Below are 12,429 nucleotides of genomic sequence, written 5' to 3' on the forward strand. Positions count from 1 at the left end.
AGTGTGCACAAGTGTCTGAGTGTGTGCGAGTTCCTGAGTGTGAGCGAGTGTCTAAGTATCTGAGTGTGCGTGAGTGTCTTAGTGTCTGAGTGTGCGCGAATGTCTGAGTGCGCCTGAGTATCTGAGTGTTCGTGAGTGTCTGAGTGTTTGTGAGTATCTGAGTGTGCGTGAGTGTGCACGAGTGTCTGAGTGTGCATGAGGGTCTCAGTGTGTGGAGTGTCTGAGTGTGCATCAGTTTCTGAGTGTGTGCGAGTGTCTAAGTGTGCGTGAGTGTCTGAGTGCGGGTGAGTGTCTGATTGTTCGTGAGTTTCTGAGTGTCTGAGTGTGCGTGAGTGTGTGCGAGTGTCTGAGTGTGCTCGAGTGTCTGAGTGTCTGAGTGTGCGTGAGTGTCTGAGTGTCTGAGTGTGCACGAGTGTGTTAGAGTGTCTGAGTGTGTGCGAGTTCCTGAGTGTGAGCGAGTGTCTAAGTATCTGAGTGTGCGCGAGTGTCTTAGTGTCTGAGTGTGCGCGAATGTCTGAGTGCGCCTGAGTATCTGAGTGTTCATGAGTGTCTGAGTGTTTGTGAGTATCTGAGTGTGCGTGAGTGTGCACGAGTGTCTGAGTGTACGCGAGTGTCTGAATTTGTGCGAGTATCTGAGTGTCTGAGTGTCCGTCAGTGTCTGAGTGTACGCAAATGTGGGCAAGTGTCTGAGTGTGCGTGAGTGTCTGAGTGTGCACCAGTGTCTGAGTGTGCATGAGGGTCTCAGTGTGTGGAGTGTCTGAGTGTGCGTCAGTGTCTGAGTGTGTGCGAGTGTCTAAGTGTGCGTGAGTGTCTGAGTGCGGGTGAGTGTCTGATTGTTCGTGAGTGTCTGAGTGTTTCTGAGTGTGTGAGTGTGCGTGAGTGTGTCTGAGTGTCTGAGTGTGCTCGAGTGTCTGAGTGTCTGAGTGTGCGTGAGTGTCTGAGTGTCTGAGTGTGCACGAGTGTGCGCAAGTGTCTGAGTGTGTGCGAGTTCCTGAGTGTGAGCGAGTGTCTAAGTATCTGAGTGTGCGCGAGTGTCTTAGTGTCTGAGTGTGCGCGAATGTTTGAGTGCGCCTGAGTATCTGAGTGTTCGTGAGTGTCTGAGTGTTTGTGAGTATCTGAGTGTGCGTGAGTGTGTGCGAGTGTCTGAGTATGCCTGAGTGTCTGAATCTGCATGAGTGTCTGAGTGTGCGCGAGTGTGCACGAGTGTCTGAGTGTACGCGAGTGTCTGAGTGTGTGCGAATGTCTAAGGGGGTCATTCCGACCCTGGCGGTTCATGACCTGGGCTATTCTGACCGCGGCGGTAAAGCCGCGGTCAGAAAAGTGGGAACCGGCGGTTTCCTGCCAGTTTACCCCTGGCCCAGGGAATCCACCATGGCGGCGCTGCTTGCAGCGCCGCCATGGGGATTCTGACCCCCTTCCCGCCACCCTGTTTCTGGCGGTTCTTACCGCCAGGAACAGGATGGCGGGAACGGGTGTTGTGGGGCCCCCTAACAGGGCCCCACAAAGATTTTCACTGTCTGCTTAGCAGACAGTGAAAATCGCGACGGGTGCCCCTGCACCCGTCGCACCCCTGCAACTCCGCCGGCTCCATTCGGAGCCAGCTTCCTCGTTGCAGGGGCTTTCCCGCTGGGCCGGCAGGCGTCCTTTTGGCGGTCGCCCGCCGGCCCAGCGGGAAGGTTGGAATGACTGCTGCGGTCTTTTGACCGCGGGGCGGTCATTCGGCGGTTACCGCATGGCTGGCGGCGCGGTCAGAATGACCGCCTAAGTGTCTGAGTGTGCACAAGTGTATTACTGTCTCAGTTTGCGCGAATGTCTGAGTGTTCACGAGTGTCTGAGTCTGCAAGAGGGTGTGAGTATGCACGAGTGTGCGCGAGTGTCTGAGTGTGCATGAGTGTGCACAAGTGTCTGATTGTACGCGAGTGTGCGCGAGTGTCTGAGTGTGCGTGAGTGTCTAAGTGTGCGCGAGTGTCTGAATTTGTGCGAGTATCTGAGTGTCTGAGTGTGCGTCAGTGTCTGAGTGTGCTCAAATGTGGGCAAGTGTCTGAGTGTGTGCGAGTGTCTTAGTATCTCAGTGTGCGCGAATGTCTGAGTGTTCACGAGTGTCTGAGTCTGCGAGAGGGTCTGAGTATGCACGAGTGTGCGCGAGTGTCTGAGTGTACGCGAGTGTGCGCAAGTGTCTGAGTGTGCGTGAGTGTTTAAGTGTGCAATAGTGTCTGAGTGTGCGTGAGTGTCTCAGTGTGTAGAGTGTCTGAGTGTGCGTCAGTGTCTGAGTGTGTGCGAGTGTCTGAGAGTACGTCTGTGTCTGAGTGATGTCTAAGTGTGTGTGAGTGTCTGAGTGCGGGTGAGGGTCTGAGTGTTCGTGAGTGTCTGAGTGTGCACGAGTGTCTGAGTGTGCACGAGTGTCTGAGCGTCTGAGTGTGCGCAAGTGTCTGAGTGTCTGAGTGTGCGTGAGTGTCTGAGTGTGCACGAGTGAGCGCGAGTGTCTGAGTGTGTGCGAGTTTCTGAGTGTGAGCGAGTGTCTAAGTATCTGAGTGTGCGCAAGTGTCTTAGTGTCTGAGTGTGAGCGAATGTTTGAGTGCGCGTGAGTATCTGAGTGTTCGTGAGTGTCTGAGTGTTTGTGAGTATCTGAGTGTGCGCGAGTGTCTGAGTCTGCGTGAGTGTCTGAGTCTGCGTGAGTGTCTGAGTGTGTGCGAGTGTGCACGAGTGTCCGAGTGTACACCAGTGTCTCAGTGTGTGCGAGTGTCTAAGTGTCTGAATGTGCACAAGTGTATTACTGTCTGAGTGTGCGTGTGTCTGAGTGTGCGCGTGTGTCTGAGTCTGCGAGAGGGTCTGAGTGTGCACGAGTGTGCACGAGTGTCTGAGTGTACGCGAGTGTGCACAAGTGTCTGAGTGTGCATGAGTGTCTGAGTGTCTAAGTGTGCGTGCGTGTCTGAGTGCCTTAGGGAGCGTGACAGTGTGCGAGTGTCTGAGTGTCTGAGTGTGCACGAGTGTGTGCGAGTGTCTGAGTGTGCGTGAGTGTCTGAGTGTGAGCGAGTGTCTGAGTGTGCGCAAGTGTCTTACTGTCTGAGTGTGCACGAGTGTCTGAGTGTGCGCGAGTGTCTGAGTGTAGGCGAGTGTCTGAGTGAGTGCGAGTGTCTGAGTGTGCATGAGTGTGCGCAAGTGTCTGAGTGTGTGCGAGTGTGTGCAAGTGTCTGAGTGTGCATGAGTGTCCGAGTGTGTGCGAGTGTCTGAGTGTGTGTGAGTGTCTGAGTGTGCGCGAGAGTCTATGTGTCTGGGTGTGCGTGAGTTTCTTACTGTGAGTGTGTGCGAGTGTCTGAGTGTGCGCGAGTGTCTGAGTGTGCGCGAGTGTCCAAGTGTCTGAGTGTGTATGTGAGTTTTTTACTGTCTGAGTGTGTGCGAGTGTCTTAGTGTGTGCGAGTGTCTGAGTGTGCGCTAGTGTCTAAGTGTCTGAGTGTGTGCAAGTGTCTGAGTGCTTGCGAGTATCTGAATGTCTGAGTGTGCACAAGTGTGTGCGACTGTCTGAGTGTGCACCAGTGTCTGAGTGTGTGCGAGTGTCTGAGTATCTGAGTGTGTGCGAGTGTATGAGTGTGCACAAGTGTGCGCAAGTGTCTGAGTGTATGCGAGTGTCTGAGTGTGAGCGAGTGTCTTACTGTCTGAGTGTGCACAAGTGTGCTCGAGTGTCTTAGTGTGCACGAGTGTTTGAGTGTTCGTGGGTCTCTGAGTGTGCATGAGTGTCTGGGTGTGCGCGACTGTCTGAGTGTCTGAGTATGTGCAAGTGTGCGCAAGGGTCTGAGTGTGCGCGAGTGTCTAAGTGTGTGTGAGTTTCTTAGTGCGCACAAGTGTCTGAGTGTGCGCTAGTTTCTAAGTGTGTGAGTGTGTGCGAGTGTCTTAGTGTCTGAGAGTGTCTGAGTGCATGCGAGTGTCTGAGTGTTCGTGAGTGTCTGAGAGTCGGAGTGTGTGTGAGAGTTCACAAGTGTCTGAGTGGGCATCAGTGTGCATGAGTATCAGCGTGAGTTTGTGAGTGTGTGTGAGTGTCTGGGTGTCTGAGTGTGCACAAGTTTGTGAGTGTCTGAGTGTGCGCGAGTGTCTGAGTGTCTGAGTTAGAGTGTAAGTTCGTGAGTGTCTGACTGTGCACCAGTGTATGCAAGTTTCTGAGTGTGTTCGAGTGTCTAAGTGTCTGAGTATGCGCAAGTGTCTTACTGTCTGAGTGTGCGCGAGTGTCTGAATGTACGCGAGTGTCTGAGTGTGCATGAGTGTTTGAGTGTCTGAGTGTGAGTGAGTGTCTGAGTGTACATGAGTGTGAAAGAGTGTCTCAGTGTATGCAATTGTGTGTGAGTATCTGAGTGGCATGAGTGTTTGAGTGTCTTGGTGTGTGCGTGAGTGTCTGAGTGTGCGCGAGTGTGTGCGAGTGTCTGAGTGTGCACAAGTGTGCGTGAATGTCTAATTGTGCATGAGTGTCTGAGTGTGCGTGAGTATCTTAATGTCTGAGTGTGTGCGAGTGTCTGAGTGCATGCGAGTGTCAGAGTGTCTGAGTGTGTGCGAGTGTGCACGAGTGTCTGAGTGTGCACAAGTGTCTGAGTCTCTGAGTGTGTGCAAGTGTCTGAGTGTGCATGAATGTTTGAGTGTCCGAGTGTTCGTGAGTGTCTGAGTGTGCATGAGTGTGTGCGAGTGTGCGTGAGTGAGTGCGCGCGAGTGTCGGAGTGTCTGAGTTTGCGTGAGTGTCTGAGTGTGAGCAAGTGTCTGAGTGACTCAGTGCGCGCCAATGTGCACTAGTGTCTGAGTGTGCGTGAGTGTCTGAGTGCGCCTGAGTGTCTGAGTGTGCGACTGTCTGAGTGTGCTCAAGTATGTCAGTGTGCACTACTATCCAAGTGTGCATGAGTGTGCGTGAGTGTCTGAGTGCGCCTGAGTGTCTGAGTGTGCGACTGTCTGAGTGTGCTCAAGTATGTCAGTGTGCACTAGTATCCAAGTGTGCGTGAGTGTGCGCGAGTGTCTGAGTGTGCGTGAGTGCCTGAGTGTCTGAGTGTGTGCGAGTATCTGAGTGTGCACGAGTGTCTGAGTGTGCGCAAGGGTGCGCGAGTGTCTGAGTGTGTGCGAGAGTCTGAGCCTCTGAGTGTGCACAAGTGTCCGAGTGTGCTCGAGTGTTTGGGTGTCTGAGGGTGCGCGAGTGTCTGCGTGTGCGCAAATGTGCACAAGTGTCTGAGTGTGCGTGAGTGTCTGAGTGCACGTGAGTATCTGAGTGTCTGAGTGTGCGCGAGTGTGCGCGACTGCCTGAGTGTGCACAAGTGTCTGAGTGTGCGCAAGTATCTGAGTGTGCGCAAGTGCCTTAGTGTGTGAGTGTGCCCGAGTGGGCACAGGATAACTTGGATTGTGTGTGACTTACCCTGACTAGAGTGAGGGTCCTTGCTTGGACAGGGGGTAACCTGACTGCCAACCAAAGACCCAATTTCTAACAATCACGCACTGTCTTTGGGGGCCAGGGCATCGCTATCATCACACACACTATCTCTGTGGGACATGGACATGGACATGATGGACAGCACACATGATCTGTACAGAGATCTGAAAATGGCTTTAATAACACACTATCTCTGTGGGGACATGAATACTACTATAATCACACACTATCTCTTTGGGGACTTAAACGCCACTGTAATAACAGACCATCGATGTGGGGACTGTAATATTCATATGATCATACAGAATTTCTGTTTGGACTTGAACATCGTTATCTTTATACATTGCCTATATAGGAACTTGAACATTTTCTTTACACACTATCTCAGTGGTCTTGAAAACAGCAATCTTCTCCAGAATCTTTGGAGGAATTGAACATCACTAGAGTAACACACTATCTTTGTGGGGATTTGAGCAGGCTTACTTTTACACACAATATCTGTTTGGACATGAACATTCTTTTGTTCACTGTGTACGTGAATAGAGACTTGAACATTGTCTTTTACACTATTTCATTGGGCAACTGAGATTGTCTTAAACACTATCTCTGTGGGCACTTGAAAAACATTAACTTCACACACCATCTCTGTGAATATCATCTAATTTCTATAATCACACTGTCACTGTGGGGACTTGAACAGGTTTATTATGACACATGATCTCTGTGGGGATCTAGGCATCATTATAATCCCCCACAATCTCTAGTGACCTCAACATGATCATCATCACATACTATCTCTGTGGGGACTTGAATATGATTATTATTACATGCTATCTCTGTGGAGACTTGAGTATTGCTATCATCACACACTCCCTTTGAGGACCAGGGTATCACTATTAACACACACACTATCTCTGTGGGACATGGGCATGATGGACATCACACATAATCTCTACAGAGATCTAAACATGACTGTAATCACACACTATCTCTGTGGGGACTTGAATATGATTATTATTACACAGTATCTCCGTGGAGACTTCAGTATTGCTAACATCACACACTCCCTTTAAGGACCAGGGTATCATTATCACCACACACGCTATCTCTGTGGGACATGGACATGATGGACATCACACATGATCTCTACAGAGATCTAAAAAACATGACCATAATGACACACTATCTCTGTGGGAACTTCAACACCACTATCATCACACACTATCTATGTGGGGACTTGAACACCACTATATTCACAAACTATCTCTGTAGGGACTTGAACATCATTATAATCACACACTATCTCTGTGGGGACTTGTGACACCATATTCATTACACACTATCTCTGTGGGGACTAGAACAGCACTATAATCACAGACTATCTATGTGGGGACTTGAAAATCACTACAATCACACACAATCCCTTTGAGAACTTGAACACTACTATAATCACAGACAATAACATAATGAACATCATTATCTTCACACTAACTGTGTGGAGTCTCGACTACTGCCTTTTTACCCTGTTTCAGTGGGGACTTGAACATAATCTTTGTAACATACTTTCTCTATCTGAACTTCAGCATCCCAATAACCACACCCTGTTTCTACAGAGACATGAATATCACCATATTAACACAATATCTTTGGGGGGACGTGGCTATAATTAACTTCAAAAAACGTTTCGGTGAGAACTTGAACATTCTTATATTCATTCACTGTCTCTGTGCGGGCTTCACACTCTACATCTGTAGATACTTTTGACACAGTTATAGACATCATCTCTATGAGGGCTATAGATCCAGTGTGATCTTATACCAACTCTATTGGCATCATCACTCACCAGCCATATGCAGACATTAACATCCCATTCAATACTATTCCTAAGGATATCTGATCTAATAGATATTTTGGCAAAAGCATAAGTAATTAATCAAACTCTAGGTTCCACTTGACCACATTGCTATATTGTATCTGTTTGTTTGTCTTTGTATCTTAGGGCCAGATGTATGAGAAAAGCAGTTCAGGATTTCCTAATAGCAAATTTTTGTGATTCACTATTAGGAAATCGCAAACTGCAATACAGTATACTACAACTGTGTTTAACATTGTTTACATTTCCCAAAAGGGTCGCAAGGGACCTGCCTCATCAATATTCATGAGGCAGGTTGCAACTTGTGACCCACTGGGAATGGCTATACTCACAGGCATGGTGGCCTGCTGGGGTCAGTAGACCTCCATTCCTGTGATTGCGTTTTTAATAAAGCAATTATTTTTGTAATGCACCCCATTTTCTTTAAAGGAAAATGGGATGCATTACAAAAAGCAAAAGTAAAAGTAAAAGTTTTTTTCATTTTTTAAGAGTAGGTAGTGGTCCTTGGGACAATATTGATGCCCACATTCACAAAGGAGAAGGGCTCCCTTGGGTACCCCTTTCCATTTGCGAATGGGCTGCCACCTTCTCTACGGAGTCAGTAAAATATGAATGTTTTGCAACCACATTCTGTTGGCAAAACATTTATAAATGCCAGTGCCATTCAGTATTGGGAAGGGACACCCTAAACATGCCCCTTCCTAATACTGAATTGCAAAAGCAAAATGTGATTCTGTACCAAGATACCGAGTCCTATTTTGCCTTTGGTATATGGCAAAAAGCATTTTCCTGGTCGTAAATGGCATGGTGGGTTGTTTGTGACTGGAAAAATGCTCTGTACGTCTGGCCCTTACTTTGCAACATTTTGAACAAAAAACAGTGGGTTGAATACAGTTTTAAGTGGCTTTCTGTAATCATGATCTATTATATTTTCTGACACATTATTAGCATAATCCGCCTTTTGTGTGCATTTAAGCAGCAATTCCTATGTGAATATATTATGATGTTATTTGTGTATATTGGTGATAAAATACTTATTTAGTCATGCTCCTTTGACTGTATTCAATCACAAATGTTAATTGAGGAGTAGGTCCTCACAAGGATGGTAGCACGTGTTCAAGTCCCCACAATGATGGTACTGTGGACATGAATAAATAACTATATATTTGAAAATTTAAAGCAGGATCCTTTATCGTGAATTTTTTCTTAACATTTTTCTGTTATTTGTTTATTTTAAAAACATTAGGAAAGGTTAGACCCACAAGGCAAGTATCCACACAGAGTCCCCACAAGGATGGAAACACGTGTGCGTGTGTGTGTGTTGCACAAATACTTCTTTGCTTCTTTAGATAAGCCCTACTGCTCTGTGCCACTCTACAAGAGGGAGAACACAGGTTATTTAATTATAGTAATGGGGATGTCTTTGGATAAGAGAGAACAGAAGTGTCAATATTATAAATAATCTTGAATTAAAATGGGACCTTTATAAATCTTTTTCTAGTGATTTGACACCATTTATGATTACAACTTCAACGTTAGCATAAAACGTTTGACACTATCACAACACACATTTACCATCCCGTGTGCTCATTATTCATGTACAAGGCAGTCGACGAGGCTCGGTACACTTCTCTGGAAAGTGCTCAGTCTTTAACAGCATATTTCATAACCTTTCTCCTTCGTGGCAGATCCTGGGTCGGGAACCCACTGCAGCAGTCCTCACTAGCTCAAACAATGCCCCCGGGATCTTAGTCCGAATTCCGAAATTCTTCCCATAGGCCCCACAATCTATTAGATTTCTGGGAACATTCACAAGTTTTATACACAATACGCTGAGGTGGCGCTTATCTATCCATTCTCGCTGTCTAAAGTGTCAGGCTCGGACATTCTCCACTTCCCCATAGCTGGGTAGTATCTCTCCTTGCTACCATGAAAGCCACATTACTGAACAACAGTGTACGATTGGGTAGCATCCGCTTCCCCCTCCTATATTCCAATTCTGGTCAAGAGAGGATTAAGTGCCAGGTTTTTCTCTGTAACATCCAAAATGCATTGGCTCACCTGTGTCTAGTATGGCTGAAACCTAGGGCAGTCCCACGGGTTGTGTAATAGTGTCCACATCCTCGCGTGCATTTGTTGTTGGCCTTTTTTCACCATGTGGAAGAACCTGGTCTTGGTATAATATGCTCGGTGCAGTATTTTTAAAAATGGGAAACTTACATTTTAGTGCAGTTCTTGGCCATCCTGTTAGGAACTGAATAGATCTAACTCGAACCTATAAATGTCTTAAAATGAGCAGAATAGAACATTCTTTTGCTAAGCCTGCTAGCATACTTGTCCTGCAGGAAAAGGTGGCATTAGATTAAAAACATCCAATGCTATTTGGAGCAATACATTGAAAAAACGAGCACAGTCTCACAAATTGACACTAAACACAAACACACACATGCACATCCATCACTCGTGTGGTGGCATCGTCACAGCACAAGTGCTGCTTCAATTTGCCTTTTAGAATTTAGAAGCTTCATGCTTATTTCTACCCTATGTGTTTTTTAAACTTCAAGTTTGCCAAACGTATGCATAATAAGACCTAGTATTAAAAGTACCAATAATCACAAAGCTCTTGGGCAGACTCTTCAAAGTTCTGTTTGTGATCCAGTCTGTACAGCTTTGTCAAGAACGTCTTTCTGAGGATACCCTATGGACCATAATGCACCATGCAGTTGTCTACAATTTATGCTTGCCAGGTGAACCTAGGGTCATCGTTTACAAAGTGCTAAAATCCTGGGTTGCCTTTTACAAACCACTGTCATCCAGGTTTCATTCCGAAGGAGGAGGTTGAATTGATATGAAGCAAGACAACAAATCTGGCAGTTGATTTGTTTTCTTCAAATACAGGCAAAGGCAACGGGCCTTGAGTCACCGGGAACTTGCAATTATTGAATAACTGTAGAGTCACACTTATTTTGTCTGGCGCATGTTATGACCTAGGCTGCTAAAATACTGACAAAACATGTGCCCCTTTAGGAATTAATCACCACGTTCCCAAACCACAAGGAACAATTCTTTCTCAGATACTCCATTATTATAAGTTTGTTTTTAGTATTAAAACATGGGATATTTTTAAATATGGATCTCTGCAAAATAATTACCTTTTTATCTACATATTTTGCAGGTTACATTTCCCTGTTCACCCAGAAGATATGCCTGTCCTGTCCAGATGAGACTAAGGAAGAAAAAGAATTTCAGCCCAAGTCAAAATAAATAAATATTATAACAAAATCATATGAGAGTGTGTTTACTTTCTTGTTTTTTTTTTACATTTGAACATTTGCATTGGGCATATCCTAAAGATTTTTAACACTAAGGCCCATATTTATACTCGGTTTGCTCTAAATTAGTGTCATTTTTTTCACGCTAATTCAGCGCAAACCTAACTCCATATTTATATTTTGGCGCTAGACGTGTCTAGCGCCAAAGTTATGGAGTTAACGTCATTTTCTGGACGTGAAAACCTACCTTGCGTTAATGAAATGCAAGATAGGCGTTCTCGTCCAGAAAAGGAAGATAAGGCCTTTGCGCCATATTTATCCCCCATGCTAAAATCCAACAAGGGAGGATGGGGGCCATAAATAATGGCGCTAAGCTTGCTTAGCACCATTATTTACGCCTGGATATGGGCAGGCGTTAGGGGAACTGTAGGCATATTTCCATGGTCAGAGACAATGGAAAGTGCCCACAGTTGCTCTTCCCTGGCCCCAGGGATACCCACCTCCACCCCACCCACACCAGAGGGACACCACAGGATGGGGGACCCATCCCAGATTAGTCCCGGTAAGTATATATATTTTTTAATACTACCCCACTCGGGGAAGCCCCAATGGCCATTGAGGTGGTGGGCATGGCTCCTGGCTTTACCAAGATAGGTGCCATGTCCATGAGGGTTTTGGGTCAGAAAATGGCGCTTCACGGCTTAGAGGCAATTTTTCTGCCTCTAAACAGTGTAGCGCCATAATTTGGTGCACAAGCCCCGGTTTCCCCTATGGCTCCCCTGCCTTTCCAAGGACGCTAACAGGGCATTAGAGCTGGCTAGCGTCATTCTATGAATAGGGCACCTGGCCGGCATCTTGGAATGGCGCTATACTTTTTGCGTGAAAAACTATAAATCTGGCCCTTTGTGCATTTTTATCACGTAAACGGACAGTTAAGTAACAAGACACATTTAAAACCACAGTTTGTTAATGAGGTATTTTGTAATTATTTTTCTTTATTGTATTGTAATAACATTTTTTTGGAACTTACTACCCTCGATGAGGCATTAAAGCACTCTGTAGCGGTCAGCACACTACTCAGTAACCCACTTTAGAGTATAAACCAGTTTCTAGTCGTTGATTTAGTTAATAAGAGCTAGGTATTAGAGTGTGCTAAAGCAAGTTGAAAAAATGGGATAAGTAAATATGGTGGAGCATGTTAGATATTGTGAGATTGAAAAAAAAAGTTATGCAGAAGGGAACAATCGCAATTTATGGGTGTGGGATGAGTGGATAGGTTAGGTATTGGAAGAATGGTAACTCAGAAGAAGAATGTATGAATATGAAGGAGATATGTGGTTAGTTTGCTGACGTATGGTAGAGAGTAAGTTGGCAGACGTGCTAGAGAAGATTACACTCAGAGGCACTACGTCAGGCAGAGGATGGAGGGTGTCATTCAAATAGAAAGGTAGGAGAGAGAATAATCCCTAGCTTTTAATCAGTTTACATTTCATATAGGTTATTTTGTAATACTGAAAGAGGATGCAAGCTGGGGACTAAGAAAGAGTAGAATTTTTTTTGAAAGTTGAATACCGGCGGATTGATGATATAGTTGTTGAGTCCTGGGTTGTTCTGTTTGGCGTTGATACAGTTTGTCCATTTGTTAAACATAGATATCGAACATTGTTGCAATTGTTTGACTGTTTATGGTGTTCATACCGTTTGTTCGTTTTTTAAACATAGATATTGAACATTATGGAAATTATTCGACTTTGTACTTGTTTTTTTTAATGTGGTGCACTGGGTTATGTGGAATGTCCACTTAGCTAGTCCTTTATGTTTGTCTGGTGAGGTTTTGAGGAATGTACAAACCCTGAGGTGTGCACTGATCTTTCGATTGTATTTGTGTG

At 45.8% G+C, this 12,429-nt stretch overlaps 1 protein-coding gene across 1 annotated transcript in view; it reads left to right on the plus strand.

Moving 5' to 3' along the window:
* The window catches only part of LOC138269597 (Y+L amino acid transporter 2-like), a 300,952-nt gene extending 290,412 nt beyond the window's left edge, over positions 1 to 10,540 (plus strand). Inside the window, exon 10 of the mRNA XM_069218807.1 lies at positions 10,444 to 10,540. Within this exon, the coding sequence (XP_069074908.1) occupies positions 10,444 to 10,532 (89 nt within the window). The 3' untranslated portion in view covers positions 10,533 to 10,540. The remainder of the gene's footprint in view (positions 1 to 10,443) is intronic.
* Positions 10,541 to 12,429: the final 1,889 nt, after the last annotated feature.

The sequence above is a fragment of the Pleurodeles waltl genome, chromosome 2_1 (genome assembly GCF_031143425.1).
Source record: "Pleurodeles waltl isolate 20211129_DDA chromosome 2_1, aPleWal1.hap1.20221129, whole genome shotgun sequence".
NCBI lineage: Eukaryota > Metazoa > Chordata > Amphibia > Caudata > Salamandridae > Pleurodeles > Pleurodeles waltl.